Source organism: Micromesistius poutassou, assembly GCF_964030765.1.
Source record: "Micromesistius poutassou genome assembly, chromosome: 2".
In the NCBI taxonomy this organism is placed as follows: Eukaryota; Metazoa; Chordata; class Actinopteri; order Gadiformes; family Gadidae; genus Micromesistius; species Micromesistius poutassou.
Genome location: NC_140272.1, coordinates 7,140,244 through 7,156,181, shown reverse-complemented (window position 1 = coordinate 7,156,181; position 15,938 = coordinate 7,140,244). Strand labels below are relative to the sequence as shown.

Below are 15,938 nucleotides of genomic sequence, written 5' to 3'. Positions count from 1 at the left end.
AAGAAGAAGACGAGCCGCGATTAATTTAACGGCCTTACCGACCACCGCCTCTTACAACGAGCCCGTTTTCTTCTTTTATTTATTATGTACATAATCAAGACCTCCTCCATAGTCGCCATGTTTGTTGTTTTCTTTTTACAGTCTATGGTTTGTTGTCATAAACTTTTGACTCTGCGCTGCCCCCTAGTGGATGTATTGGTTAACATCTATGCCAACGTAAAGGACGCATGGAAGTATGTGAGCAGTGACGGTAACAACGTTAGAAACGGACGCGTACAATTACGTCCGTACGTCGAGCATAAATGAGCCTTTACTCCCGAGGAGAGGGAGCGTCGTATGCGATCGGGAGCCTGTTTGTATTGCGGCACTTCAGGTCATCTGCGATCCGGATGTCCCGCCCTCTCGGGAAAAGAACGGGCTCGTCAGTAACCCGAGGGATTCTGGCGAGTCGCTCTCGTAATCCCTCAGTCTCCCGTCCCCTCCTAGAGGCCGTCCTTTTGTGGCAGGACCAGACCCTCCCGCTCTCCATTCTCCTGGACTCCGGAGCTGATGATAGTTTCATTGATCAGGAATTGGTTAGGCGACTGAGGATAAGCACCATTCCTCTCGATCTCCCAATCGAGACCCAGGCGCTAGACGGGAGGACCCTCACACGGGTGGAACGCCGCACCGTTCCGCTCAACCTGCTAGTTTCTGGGAATCACCATGAAACCATATCCCTCCTGGTGATTTCCAGCCCTTTCTCCCCGGTTGTTCTGGGCTACCCCTGGTTTCGGACTCACAACCCTCAGATCGATTGGGGAACCGGGCGCATCCTGTCATGGAGTACCCATTGCCTGTCCCAGTGCTTGCGGTCCGCTCAGGCCCCTCGGGCGACAGAGCTCGAGTCCGCACCCGAACCTCCTAACCTGTCCTCCGTCCCGGAAGAGTACCACGACCTTGGATCTGTGTTCAGCAAGTCCCATGCCTTGACCTTGCCCCCCCACCGCCCTTATGACTGCGCCATCGACCTCCTCCCCGGAGCCCCCCTTCCTAGCAGCCGTCTGTTCAACGTCTCCCGCCCTGAACGCGAGTCAATGGAGGAGTACATCGGGGAATCCCTCGCCGCTGGAATCATCCGCCCTTCATCATCACCTGTTGGAGCGGGTTTCTTCTTCATCAGCAAGAAGGATAAATCACTTCGCCCCTGCATCGACTACCGGGGTCTGAACGACATCACAGTGAAGAATAAATACCCATTACCACTCATCAGTTCCGCCTTCGTCCCCCTCCATGGAGCCTCCGTTTTCTCCAAATTAGATCTGCGCAATGCATATCACCTGGTCCGCATTCGGGAGGGTGACGAATCGAAGACGGCTTTTAATACCCCTTTGGGCCATTACGAATACCTTGTTATGCCCTTCGGCCTCACCAATGCCCCCGCAGTGTTTCAGTCCTTGGTAAATGATGTCCTCCGGGACATGTTGAACCACACCGTTTTCGTTTATATCGACGATATTTAAATTTTTTCTAAATCCATGGAGGAGCACAGGGTCCATGTCCGACAGGTTCTGCAGAGGCTGTTGGAGAACAGGCTGTATGTCAAGGCGGAGAAGTGCGAGTTTCACGTCCCATCCATTTCTTTCTTGGGGTATATAATCAGCCAGGGCCAGGTAGAAATGGATCCCTCTAAGGTCTCTGCGGTGGCCGAGTGGCCCCCTCCCTCAACCCGCAAGAGATTGCAACAGTTCCTTGGCTTTGCCAATTTTTACCGTCGCTTTATCCGTGGTTACAGCCAAATCGCGGCACCCCTCACGGCCTTGACTTCCACCAAGAGTCCCTTTGCTTGGACGCCGGAGGCGGAGACCGCCTTTCAGGGCCTCAAACAGCGGTTCGTATCCGCTCCCATCCTCACTCAGCCTGATCCTTCACTCCAGTTCGTGGTGGAGGTCGACGCCTCGGACACCGGAGTGGGCGCGGTGCTCTCCCAGCGTTCCTCCGCCGACCACAAGCTCCATCCTTGCGCCTTCTTCTCTCGAAGGTTGTCCCCGCCGGAGCGCAAGTATGATGTAGGCAACCGAGAGCTCTTAGCGGTCAAGCTGGCCTTGGAGGAGTGGCGACATTGGTTGGAGGGCGCGGAGCTTCCTTTCATAGTTTGGACCGACCATCGCAATCTCGCGTACATCCAGTCTGCAAAGAGGCTAAATTCCCGTCAGGCCAGGTGGGCCTTATACTTTGGTCGGTTCAACTTTTCCCTCACCTACCGTCCCGGCTCCCAGAATGTCAAGCCGGATGCTCTGTCCCGCCTGTACTCTCCCGAGGACCCCGGCACTGACCCCGAGACCATTCTGCCACCCACTTGCCTCATTGCCACTCTCACCTGGGAGGTGGAGTCCGCGGTTCGTCTGGCGCAGAGGCAACAGCCGGATCCCGGTCTCGGCCCCCCTAACCGTATGTTCGTTCCTGACGCGGTAAGGTCTAGAGTACTGACCTGGGCGCACTCCTCCCGGCTTACCTGCCACCCAGGTATCACCCGCACCTTGGACTTCATCCGTCGGCGTTTTTGGTGGTCCACCATGGACCAGGATGTCCGCTCATTTATTTTGGCGTGTGCAACTTGCGCCCGGAACAAGACCTCGACCCGCCCCCATTCCGGTTTACTACAGCCCCTACCCATCCCTAGCCGTCCCTGGTCACACATCGCCCTTGACTTCGTCACCGGTCTACCCACGTCAGAGGGCAATACCACCATCCTTACCGTGATAGACCGTTTCTCAAAGGCCGCCCACTTCATCGCTCTTCCCAAGCTTCCCTCCTCAAGGGAGACCGCCGACCTCCTGGTCAAACATGTGTTCTGTCTGCATGGCATCCCCGCAGACATCGTTTCAGACAGAGGTCCCCAGTTCACGTCACAGGTATGGCGGGCATTCTGCAAGGCTCTTGGCGCCACTTCCAGCCTCTCCTCTGGGTTTCACCCCCAGTCCAACGGTCAATCTGAGCGAGCCAACCAGGAGATGGAGGCGGCACTCCGCTGCATCACCCACGCCAGCCCCACCACCTGGAGCTCTCAGCTGCCCTGGGTTGAATACGCCCATAACACACTGTTGAACGCATCCACAGGGTTATCCCCATTCATGGCCTCCCTGGGTTACCAACCTCCTCTGTTCCCTGATCTGGAGGAAGAGATTGCTGTCCCTTCGGTCCAAACCCATCTGCGCAGATGCCGGCGCATCTGGAAACGGACACGCACTGCACTACTCCATGCATCCTCTCGCTCCCAACTTCAGGCTAATAAGCGGCGTCGACCTGCGCCAGAGTACACCCCCGGGCAAGGGGTTTGGTTGCGGGCTAAGGATCTTCCCTTGAAGGGGATTCCTCCCAAACTCTCCCCACGCTTCATCGGCCCCTTCACCATATCCAAGGTGGTCAATCCCTCTGCGGTTCGCCTGAACCTCCCCCCCGCACTCCGCCGCATCCACCCCACCTTCCATGTTTCGCAGATCAAGCCAGTCGCTACCAGTCCGTTGTCCCCCCCCCATCCCACCCCCACCTCCGCCAAGGGTGATTGATAATCATCCAGCCTGGACGGTCCGTCGACTCCTGGATGTGCGGCGCCGTGGGCGGGGTCACCAGTACCTCGTCGATTGGGAGGGGTACGGTCCTGAGGAGCGCTCCTGGGTTCCCCGGAACCACATCTTGGACCCATCTCTCATCCAGGACTTTCTCCAGGATCACCCGGCTGTGCTTGGGCGTCCGCCGAGAGGCGTCCGTCGAGGGGGGGGTACTGTTACGCCACGTCCCGCTACACGGTCCAACACCCACCTCTAGTGGCTGCTGGGCGTAACTGGTCCTCCTTCCCGCAACCCACCTGTGGGCAATCCCCAATCTACATTCGCTACTTAAGCCGGGGTTCCCCAATCAGCCGGCGCCAGTTCGTTGTTTCCCTAGCCTACTAGCAGTTCGTAACCAGCCAGCCTGTCTACTCGTTCCTCGTCCCGCCTGCACCATCGTTCTCCCGGTACCAGACCCCGCCTGCCTGACTACTCGTCCCTCGCCCCGCCTGCACGATCGCCCTCCCGGTACCAGACCCCGCCTGCCTGACTACTCGTCCCTCGCCCCGCCTGCACGATCGCCCTCCCGGTACCAGACCCCGCCTGCCTGACTACTCGTCCCTCGCCCCGTCTGCACGATCGCCCCCCTGGTTCCAGATCCCCCGCCTGCCTGACTACTCGTCCCTCGCCCCGCCTGCACGATCGCCCTCCTGGTTCCAGATCCCCCGCCTGCCTGACTACTCGTCCCTCGCCCCGCCTGCACGATCGCCCTCCCGGTTCCAGACCCCCGCCTGCCTGACTACCCGTCCACTGTCTAGCCCTTGCCCACCTGATTGCCTGCCCAGTACCAGACCCCCGCTCGCCTGACTTCCCGATTGCTCATCCAATAAATTCCTTCCTAAACTCCTTTTACCCTGTCTCCGCCTCCCTGTGTCCAGCATTTGGGTCCCAGTCTTGTACCGTAACACTACCCTTATATCTAGTACGGGATTACTACCCTTATATCTAGTCTTACTTATATTGTTTATTGATAATTTGTATTGTTGATTGATAATTGATTGTATGGTTTATTGTAACACTGCTCGTGCAGTCTAATAGACTCAATTGTTGACTCTAATAGATATGCAAAGACAGGAGCGTGTAGACCTCTTAATAGAAACCTTAATGATGATTTAATGTTTTAGACTCTTTTTTAATGTAATCGTGATTTTCTGTAACATTTTGTAAAACGGTATTATATATTAGACAGTCGCACTAGGTGGGAAGACCTCTCCTGACGTCTAGGAGAGGGGTACCCGATACTGGTTTCTCTTCGGCCCCGGGGCTTAACCTGTGCTGGCCCTCTTTGTACGTGTTAGAGTTCCTCGGCTAAGCTCAGTGGAGGAAGACTCTGGTCTATGTGTCCAACACAGGTCACTCGTTTAAGCCCCTACGAGGTTAAGCTAAATTTAGGCTATACGCGTTTCGATCGAACTCTGTGGCGTCTCTTACCACCCCAGTCCCTATGGGCCACGAAGCGGGGAACAAGTCTGAACCTCTTTATATTGCCTCACTCTCCGGACCAGTCACAATCAACCTTGTTTGTGTCATGCACCACTCATCTATCGTGCGGAGGCTGTCAGAGCTGCGAGCTGTCGGTTGGGCCCCTACTGAGGGGCCGGGTCAATTACTGAAGAACCGATTCAATCGCCTACTACAAAATGTAGTCAGGTAGTTTTATTTAGATTCAATAAACTCGTTTACACTATGACAGAGAAAAGGATTTGTCAAGAGAAAGAGGTTAAATGTTAACGGAGTCTAATCAGCTCCGTCGTATAGGGGGGAAAGGTTATGACAATTATAAGGGCCCACAGCCCGCTAGGGCCCACACACAGCCCCCAGTAGCCTCTATGACAAAATGATTATACATACACTGAACTAATATATATATTCATATGAATGAATCCGAATTAAAACAAGCCACAAATCATACAATATTCTAATTTTAATAATTTCAATAATCCCCTTGGCCCCTTCTTAAAAAATGGTTTGGTCCACACCGCGCAAAAAGGGCAGGAGCTCAAGCACCCCTAGGGCCCTATGTGTGCACGTGCCTGGTTCTTCCCATGGTTCTTCCTCATCGGAAGTGAGTGAGCGATGAGACTTACAGTGAACAAACAAGCCAATTTAAACTTTAATTGAGATTAGATGAGGCTTGTTGTTGTTTTTGATATTTGTTTTACAACAACGTATTCCATGTGCTCTTTGTTTCACTTGCACATTTAAGTTAAATGCTACATATTTACCTGTGTACTATTTTGAGCCAGGACACTTTGTTTTTTGCATATCAGTAACTTGATTGTTAAATACAATAAAATACCCACACCTATTTGTTGAGTGGTTAATTGAAAATGTATTTGCAATCAGAGGTGTAATAACGTGTTGCAAATCAGGGAAATGAGAATAAGACAATTAATAATACATAATTTACATAATAATACTCTGACTTGTTAAGTTGTTAAATGTAAAAAAAGGAAACAAATTGGGTGTATTACACCAGGCACCGTCAAGAACACTGAAAAACAAGAACATTTAAGGTGGCAATGAATGGGGGAGAGGGGCCCACACCGATATTCTTTCAGGGGGCCCATAATTCCTAGCAACTGCCCTGCTTCCTATAACTGCTACCCCTCTTCTGACAACACCCTGATTGCAACACGCATCTCAGAATGTCTGGCAGACATCAGCACTTGGACGACTGGCCATCACCTGACGCAACAACACAGCTCCTCCTTCTGCCAGGGAAAGAATGCCCTCAGATGGACTAACTGCCTGGTCACTGTCGAGAACAGTGTCTCCTTCACCAACCACGAGAAACCTCGGTGTGGTACTGGACAACAGTTATGCTGCACCGTGAACATCACTGCGGTGGCTCGATCCTGCAGATTTGCCGTCTACAATATCCACAGGATCCGGCCCTTCCTCGGGAGGGAAGCAGCTCAGCTCCTGGTCCAAGCGCTCGTCATCTCCCACCTCGACTACTGCAACTCGCTCCTGGCTGGACTCCCTGCCTCTGTGATCAAACCTTTGCTTTGAACCTTTCCACTGGCTCCCTGTAGTAGCTTGCATCAGATTCAAGATGATGGTACTGGCATACAAGGCGGTCAATGGAACCCCCCCTGCCTACCTCCAAGCGTTAGTCAGACAGCACACCCCAGCTCGAGCACTCCGCTCAACTACCTCAGCTGGACGTCTGGCACGCCATCGCTAAGACCAAGAAAAGTTTGATCATTAAAGTCACAACTCGTCTTTGTTTTGGTACCACAGTGGTGGCACAAGCACCCTGTAGATGTCAGGACCGCAGAGTCGCTCACCAGTTTCCGCAAACGACTGAAGACCCACTTGTTCAGAGTTCACCTGGACTCTGCATAGCCTTCCCCCTTACCCCCCCACACCCCTCTTATGCACTTATTGTATGTTGTACGTCCTGGCACTTAATGTACACACTTATTGTAAGTCACTTTGGATTAAAGCGTCTGCTTGTGTGTGTGTGTGTTCATATCAACGTGTGTGTGTGTGTGTGTGTGTGTGTGTGTGTGTGTGTCCAGCAGGAGGCGTCCCGGTGTGACCGCTCCCAGACCGTGTCCTTCCAGACCCCCTGCACCTCGTGTGCTGCCACCCCCTCCGCCCGCTGCCCCCCCGGCTACACCCCCTCCCCCACCTCGCCCCCCGCTCCCGACACCCCCCCCTGCAGGTACAGACACACCATTCTTCACAAAGTCCTTCACAAAACATGCTATATCTATATATCTAACACGCATACTACATCTGGTGCAGCCAATCACAATGCATGCGTTGTGATTGGCTGCACCAGATATAGCATGCTTTGGGTTTGGCTGCACCAGATGTAGCATGGATGTGATTGGCTGCACTAGATATAACCTTCGTTGTGATTGGCCACTCCCAATATAAGATGCTTTGTTATTGCCCGGTGTGTTCAGGTATGTGGTGAAGCTTGGCAGAACACAGGTGGAGCTAAGAGGATGTAGCCGCACCTGCGTCAAGTCTGTCGTCCAATCAGAGTGCTGCCCTGGACACTGGGGTCCTCTCTGTCTACGTAGGTTCACACACACACACACACACACACACACACACACACACACACACACACACACACACACACACACACACACAAACACACACAGACTCGCCAGATCCCAGTGGGAAGAGGACACAGAACCAACCCTTTTTACACCTGTGTGTGTGTGTGTGTGTGTGTGTGTGTGTTGGTCTGTGTGTGTGTGTGTAGCGTGTCCCAGCTGGTCCGGGAAGAAGTGTAACTTCCATGGAGCATGTCTGGATGGAAGACAGGGCAACGGAACGTGTCTGTGTGATGTGAGTATCCTGTCTCTCTGCCGACATCTGTCTGTCTGTCTGCCATCCATGTGCATAGACTCATCTCTCTCTCTCTCTCTCTCTTTCTCTCTCTCTCTCTCTCTCTCTCTCAGGAAGGATTTTCTGGTTTTGCCTGTCATGAATGTCAGAGTCTGCTGGCTTATGGACCCAACTGTGATAGAGGTACCTGTCCGCCTGTTTGCCTGTCTGTCTGTCTGTCTGTCTCTCTGTCTGATGTGTTCATCTGATCTCTGACTCTTGTATGTGTGTGTGTGTGTGTGTGTGTAGTGTGTGAGTGTGTGAAGGGAGTGTGTAGTAAGGGTCCGGATGGTACTGGAGAGTGTCTCTGTCAGCCTCCCTACAGTGGCCCTCGCTGTAACCAAGGTAACCATGCCCAGATAGATACTGCTGCCCAGGCTGATAGTAAGCCATGCTGCTAGTTAGCCAGGCTGCTAGCTCATTAGGCCTCACAGTATATATTTACTATTTATTTGTGTGTGTGTGTGTGTGTGTGTGTGTTACTGTGTGTGTGTGTGTGTGTGTGTGTGTGTGTGTGTGTGTGTGTGTGTCTTTCCAGTCAGTGACCAATGCAGAAACTGCAGTTCCTACTCGTACTGTGGGGGCACTGGACAGCAGGCTGGCTGCGTCTGTCTGCCCGGACACAGGAAGAGCGCCACTCTCAACACCTGCATGAGTAATCCTCGCTTCCTGTTTCAATGCCCGCCCCTTCCTGCTAGGAGGCTTCCCACTGCGTAGATACCTCTCGCAATAAAACCCTGTGTTTCTGACGGTCTCCGCCGACCAGTTTGGGAACGTTGTACCATTTTTGAATCCAGGTCTTGGGTAACTAGGTGTGTTGTATTGTGTTGCCGTGGTGACTAGTTGTGGTATGTTGCCGTGGTAACCAGGTGTGTCGTGTTGCCGTGGTACCTGGTGTGCTGTGTTGCCGTGTGGACTGGTTGTGTGTGTCGCCGTGGTAACCAGGTGTATTGTGTCACCGTGGATACCAGGTTCGTGCTCGGCCAGGGACTGCCACCCCGACGCGGACTGCTCCATGGTGGGCTCCAAGGTGCAGTGTGTCTGTAAGGCGGATTACCATGGCGACGGCAAGATCTGCCTACCCATCAACCCTTGCTCTGTCAACAACGGAGACTGCCCTCCGAACTCGACCGTCTGCGTGTTCAAAGGCCCAAACAAGGTACTCACATCACAACGCAGTACTACAGTATTGACAAAGTACTACAGTCCACAGTATTCACATGTTCTGTGTGTGTGTGTGTGTGTGTGTGTGTGTGTGTGTGTGTGTGTGTGTGTGTGTGTCCCTCTCCTTCGTTCTCTCGTTCTCTCTCTCTAGTCCAGCTGTGAGTGCATGCTAGGCATGGCCCTGTTAGGCTCCTCCCCCAAAGCGGGCTGCGTTCTGGGATCTGCCTGCTCATTGGACACCTGCGACAGCACAGCCTTCTGTGAGACCGAGCTGGACGGCATGCCAAGGTAACCCTGTCTGTTCAATCCAAACTTTATTGATATGGAAAGTAAACGTTTGACAGTACACAAAGGACAAATAATGATTCAGCATGGAAGGTAAAAAGATATGAGCATAAGTTTCAATATAATGAGGCAGGTGGTGACATTGTCTCTTGGCCAGGTGTAAGTGTGCCGCGGGTCAGATCGGAGACGGGTGGCGTTGCTATGGTAACCTGATGGAGCGGGTCATGGAGCTGGACCAGAAAGGAGATCAGAGAGGGAAGCTCTCTGGAGCCATCGTCCTGTTTGGTAGGAGCAACAACTAACTAACCAACTAACCAACCAACTAACTAACCACCTCACTACCCAACTAACGACTTACTAACCAACCAATTCATAAACGTATTATCAAATAACTAACAACTTACTAACCAACTAACTAACCAACCAATTCATAAACTAATTATCAACTAACTAAACAACTAACTTACCAACTAACCAACCAACTAACCAACCAACTTATTAACAATATCATACTTACTCAAGCTTACAAACACTAAATACCTCTGATTAACTCATTCCAACTAACCAACTAACTCCTCCTTACCATACTAACCAATCAACTAACCAACTGACCGACTTACTAAACAACTATAACGAAATGACTGGAGTTACAAGCTAGCTCAATATTTCTATAATAAGCTGACTGGTGAACGGTCCGTCTCCCTGCTGCCTGTCTGTTCAGATGGCTCCGCTCTGGGGCGTCCCTCCCCAGCCGCTCGCTCTTCCTGGGGAACCCTCAGCGTTCCCAGACCAGCTGGGAATATAATTCCCTCAGTGAATCCTTCTCCTCCGGATCAGGAGTTCCACATACAGTCATGGACAGGATACGCGGGCACCCTGCGGAGGACAATCCCTAACGCTGCTTGTATCCGCAACCTTGTTCTTAGAGGCCCCCTCTGGGCTGGTCCTGGCTGGGCTGATGGTGGTCCAGTCTCCTACCATCGTAGGTCTGGCTGGATGTTGGCTGAAGCTTCAGACAGCATCAGAGCCCTCAAACCTCCCCAAGGTCTGCAGGGCCCAGGGAGGGTAACCCAGCTAAATAACTAACCTGCTATATAAATCGCCTCTTTCCTCTAACTCTGAATTACTAACTGACTAACTAGCTGGTTATAACACACTAAGGAGTACCTCCACAGGGCTCCTCTTGTTAGCGAGCCATCATGTTGTGCTGCTGTGTTGCAGAGGGAGGCTGCCAGCTGCTACTGAGCCAGGAGGGCCCCTTCACAGCCTTCATCCCCCGCATGGACACGCCGCCGTCTGTAGGTCCACACCTGTCTGTCTGTCTGTAGGTCCACACTTGTCTGTCTGTCTGTAGGTCCACATCTGTCTGTCTGTCTGTAGGTCCACAATCTGTCTGTCTGTCTGTCTGTCTATAGGTCCACACCTGTCTGCCTGTCTGTCTGTAGGTCTGTTTGTCCCAGGAAAAGGTGCAGGAGGTGTAGTGATGGTGTGTGTGTTGTCCAGGAGGAGGTGCAGGAAGTGTAGTGATGGTCTGTGTGTTGTCCAGGAGGAGGTGCAGAAAGAGTTGTAGTGATGGTGTGTGTTATCCAGGAGGAGGTACAGAAGGAGGTGTAGTGATGGTGTGTGTGTTGTCCAGGAGGAGGTGCAGAAGGAGGTGTAGTGATGGTGTGTGTTGTCCAGGAGGAAGTGCAGAAGGAGGTATAGTGATGGTGTGTGTGTTGTCCAGGAGGAGGTACAGAAGGAGGTGTAGTGATGGTGTGTGTGTTGTCCAGGAGGAGGTACAGAAGGAGGTGTAGTGATGGTGTGTGTTATCCAGGAGGAAGTGCAGAAGGAGGTATAGTGATGGTGTGTGTTTTGTCCAGGAGGAGGTGCAGAAGGAGGTGTACTGATGGTGTGTGTGTGTGTGTGTGTTGTGCAGAAGGAGGTGTAGTGATGGTGTGTGTGTGTGTTGTCCAGGAGGAGGTGCAGAAGGAGGTGTGTAGGAAACATCTGATGCTGGGCCAGCACCTCCTGGAGGAGCTGGAGGGCCGAGACGTCAATTTCTTTGGAGGAGAAACAGTCAGGTTCAAAGGAAACAAGGTACCTGCTCTGCCTGTCTGTTTACCTGTCTGACTGTCTGTCTACCTGTCTACCTGTCTGACTGTCTGTCTACCTGTCTGCCTGTCTGTCTGCCTGTCTGTCTACCTGTCTGTCTACCTGTCTGACTGTCTGTCTACCTGTCTACCTGTCTGACTGTCTGTCTGCCTGTCTGTCTGTCTGTCTGTCTGTCTACCTGTCTGACTGTCTGTCTGCCTGTCTGTCTACCTGTCTACCTGTCTACCTGTCTGACTGTCTGTCTACCTGTCTACCTGTCTGACTGTCTGTCTACCTGTCTGTCTGACTGTATTGTAGCGTTTCATACTGACTGAAGATCCACTCAGAGTTTATACTGTAGTCCAAGCCGACCTGCCAGCAGCCAATGGGATCATCCATATCATCGACCGGCCAATCGGCAGCCCCGTTCCTGGTGCTCCTCACGACCAAACGGTGAGTCCTACTTCCAGTATGATCATATGATGAGTCATGTGCTATAGCTGATGACATCATGATGACATCATGAGTACATGCTGATAGTGTGATATATGATATAATGGTATTTGATCTGGTTTATATCGGCTATATCAATCTGATTATGATATGATGATAATTATGATAATATTGATCTCCACAGTTTTCAGACCAGACCATCAAAGAGATTCTGAGTCTCGACAAAAATTTCAACCGGTTCCAGTCTCTGGTGGATGTATGACCTCACTTCCTATAGCATTCATTTTTCAGTACCCAAACATTCTTTCTTTATTATATTAGTAACGTGTTTCTCCAAACGCGCGCGCGCGTGTGTGTGTGTGTGTGTGTGTGTGTGTGTGTGTGTGTGTGTGTGTAGAACTGCGGGGCCACTCTACCCTTGTCGGGACCGGGTCCACTGACTGTCTTCATTCCGACCAATGAGGCGGTGGATAATGCGCGAGACGGCAGCCTCATGTACATGATCACTGATGTAACCACGCCCCCTCTCCATGATACTCTGATGATAATGACCATGCTATACACTGATGATATGATAATGATAATAATAATACACTGATGATAACGAGATATGCTAATGAGGATGTTAATAGACTCTGATGATAATGTAATATGCTAATGAGGATGTTAATAGACTGATGATAATGTGATATGAGAATGAGGATACCAATACACTCTGATGATAATGTAATATGCTAATGAGGATGTTAATAATATTCATCTGTCTGTCTGCAGGCCAAACATAAACTCCAAGAGCTACTGAAGTACCACATGTATTCACATGCAGCGGTGAGGCGTCTCTCTACCGTCTCTCTTTCTCATGTCTCTCTCCCTCTCCCTCTGTCTCCCTCTCTACCTATCTACCCCCTATTTCTGTACCCTCTAGTCTGTCTGTCCGACCTGTCTGTCTGTCTGTCTGTCTGTCTGTCTCTCTGACCTGTCTGACCTGTCTGTCTGTCTGTCTGTCTAGTTGAGTGCAGGCGAGTTGGCCAGTCTACCCCAGATAGAGACGCTGGCCAATCAGATCATCACAATCACCGTCGGAAATGATGTAAGATATCTATCTATCTGTTTGTATCTCTATATCTGTCCGTCTGTCTAACCTTTCTTTTTTTTTTTTCAACTGTACGTAAGTAAGTAAGTAGTCTGTTTGTCTGTCTGTGTGTCTGTCAGGGTAAAGTATTACTGGGAGAGAAGTCTGTGCCTCTGGTAACCACCAACATCGTAGCGTCCAATGGGATCGTCCACATGATAGATGGCTTGTTAGTCCCGCCCTCCATCCTGCCCATCATGCCACACCGCTGTGATGTCATCAGCAGCAGAATCAGCATGGTGAGACAACGGTGATGTCACTACAGCAGCAGGAAGTTCAAACAGCCTATCCATATCCAAGGAGTGTGTATAACAAGCTCACAATACTGTGTGCGCATGTCTGTGCGGCGCGTGTGTGTGTGTGTGTGTATATGTGTGTGTGTGTGTGCGTGGTGTGTGTCTCTGTGCGTGTGTGTGTATGTGTGTGTATATGTGTGCATCTGTATATGTTTGTATGTGTGTGTGTCTGTGTGTGTGTGTGTTTGTTTGTGTGTGTGTGTGTGTGTGTGTGTGTGTGTGTGTGTGTGTGTGTGTGTGTTTTTGTGTATGTGTTTATGCAATTGTGGTTGTGTGTGTGTGTGTGTGTGTGTGTGTATGTGTGTGTTTTTGTGTATGTGTTATGCGATTGTGGTTGTGTGTGTGCGTGTGTGTGTGTGTGTGTGTGTGTGTGTGTGTTTTTGTGTATGTGTTTATGTGGTTGTGGTTGTGTGATTGTGCGAGTGTGGTTGTGTGTGTGTATGTGATTGTGTGTGTGTGTGTGTGTGTGTGTGTGTGTGTGTGTGTGTGTGTGTGTGTGTGTGTGTGTGTTCGCGTGGGTGTGATTGTGTGTTTGCGTGGGTGTGATTGTGTCTGTGTGATTGTGTCTGTGTTTGTGTGTGTGTGCTTACGTCTGTTTGGTTGCATGTTTGTGTGTGTGTGTGTGTGTGTGCTTGTCTGTGTGTGTGTGTGTGTGTGTGTGTGTGTGTGTGTGTGTGTGTGTGAGTCTGGTTGTGTGTGTGTGTGTGTGTGTGTGATTGTGTGTGTGTGATTGTGTGTGTGATTGTGTGTTTGCGTGGGTGTGATTGTGTGTGTGTGATTGTGTCTGTGTTTGTGTGTGTGGTTGTGTGTGTGTGGTTGTGTGTGTGTGGTTGTGTGTGTGTGTGTGTTTCAGGGTCCATGTATTCACTGTGATTCCCTCCCTGAGACCCGCTGTCCTGACGGAACCACAGAACTGGTACAACACTCTTTACCTCCTCCTCTGTTAGTCCGGGTACCTTGTTATGTACTAGTATGTTATGTTCCAGTATGTTCTAGTATGGTATTATGTTCTATTATCTTCTAGAAGGCTGTAGTATCTTCTAGTTATCTAGTAGGTTCTGTGTCGCCAACGCCTCACTTTTTCTCTCTCTACCTGCTATCTATTACCTGCCCGTCTCCCTGTCTGTTTCCCTATCTGTCTGCCTGTCTGTCTGTCTGTCCACCTGTTTCTCTATCTACCCTCGTGTCCATCTGTCTGCTTGCCTGTCTGCCTGTCTGTCTCTCTGCAGGCCTCTCACCAGACAGGGTGTAACTACGGTGTGTCATCAGCCACACTCAGTACTGGCTGTGCAAAGTTCTGCAACTCTACCACACAGGTAGGTGTGTGTGTGTGTGTGTGTGTGTGTGTGTGTGTGTACTCTATATACTTGTAAAAGGTTCCTGGGCACAGAGGGGACGGAGTCAGACAGAGGCTTGGGCAATACCCAGTTTTAATAACGATAAATAATAACAGCGTGCCACGAATAGTGGCACAGGATCAAAATGTTTGCTGCTTCGATCGTCCGTGCTGTACCTCTTGCTCACACTGGCCTCCTCCCTACTGCAACACAAAGCAGACACATAAATACACACTCCCTGGACAGGTCTGATTGCAAGCAGGTGCCCGCAATCAGATCCAATCAACCCGGCAGATCCGTAGTGCTCCAAACATGACTCCCCAGCCCCACCCACAGTCCAAACACCATACGTCCCCCCACTATACTTATATGTGTGTGCTGTGCGTGTGTGTGTGTGTGTGTGTGCATGTGCGTCTGTGTTCGTGTGTGTGTGTGTGTGTGTGTGTGTGTGTGTGTGTGTGTGTGTGTGTGTGTGTGTGTGTGTGTGTGTGTGTGTGTGTTTCAGGAAGCAGAATGCTGTCCAGGGTTCTATGGTCCAGACTGTAAACCCTGCATCGGAGGCTTCAAGACCCCGTGCTACGACCGCGGCCGGGTTAGCCTCTACGCTTACTAGCATATCTGCTAACTTACATGTCTGCTAACCTCTACCTATTCTAATTCGTCTCAATGTTGACTTATCTATAGGCTGGTTATATTAACTATAGTCTCTTTGTTAACTAGTGTCTATGTTAGCTTGTCTTTATATTAACTACTGTCTTTGTTAACTAGTGTCTAGTGTCTATGTTAACTAGTCTATATGTTAACTAATCTCAATGTTTACTAGTCTATATTTTCACAAGTCTCTATGTTAACTGGTTTACATCAACTAGTCCCTTTGTTAACTAGTCTTTATTTTAACTTGTCTTTATGTTAACTTGTCTTTATGCTAACAATTTTCTCTGTATGCAGTGCTCTGATGGTATCCATGGCAACGGAACATGCAGCTGTCACTCAGCGTTTACGGGTGTGGCCTGTCACATCTGTTCAGATCCAAACAAACATGGAGACCACTGTGACCAAGGTACTTCAGAGAGTGAGACAGGAGATACACAGACAGGAGAGACAGTCAGGAGAGAGACAGACTGGAGAGATACAGACCGGAGAGACAGACAGGGAAGAGACAGATAGGAGAGACAGACAGGAGATACACAGACAGGAGAGACAGACTGGACACATACAGAGGTAGACAGACAGACAAACAGAGAAACAGACAGAC

At 50.7% G+C, this 15,938-nt stretch overlaps 1 protein-coding gene across 1 annotated transcript in view; it reads left to right on the top strand.

The window, feature by feature from the left end:
- Positions 1 to 15,938, top strand: part of stab1 (stabilin 1) — a gene marked incomplete at its 5' end in the record, with an annotated part of 91,583 nt that overhangs the window by 11,703 nt on the left and 63,942 nt on the right. The window contains 21 exon segments of the mRNA XM_084464345.1: positions 7,118 to 7,263; positions 7,511 to 7,626; positions 7,819 to 7,904; positions 8,018 to 8,087; positions 8,193 to 8,288; positions 8,482 to 8,598; positions 8,915 to 9,102; positions 9,259 to 9,395; positions 9,550 to 9,677; positions 10,614 to 10,690; positions 11,349 to 11,471; positions 11,784 to 11,918; positions 12,103 to 12,174; positions 12,316 to 12,429; positions 12,693 to 12,746; positions 12,928 to 13,008; positions 13,131 to 13,289; positions 14,200 to 14,262; positions 14,576 to 14,662; positions 15,189 to 15,275; positions 15,632 to 15,743. Of these exon segments, the coding sequence (XP_084320471.1) occupies positions 7,118 to 7,263; positions 7,511 to 7,626; positions 7,819 to 7,904; positions 8,018 to 8,087; positions 8,193 to 8,288; positions 8,482 to 8,598; positions 8,915 to 9,102; positions 9,259 to 9,395; positions 9,550 to 9,677; positions 10,614 to 10,690; positions 11,349 to 11,471; positions 11,784 to 11,918; positions 12,103 to 12,174; positions 12,316 to 12,429; positions 12,693 to 12,746; positions 12,928 to 13,008; positions 13,131 to 13,289; positions 14,200 to 14,262; positions 14,576 to 14,662; positions 15,189 to 15,275; positions 15,632 to 15,743 (2,248 nt within the window).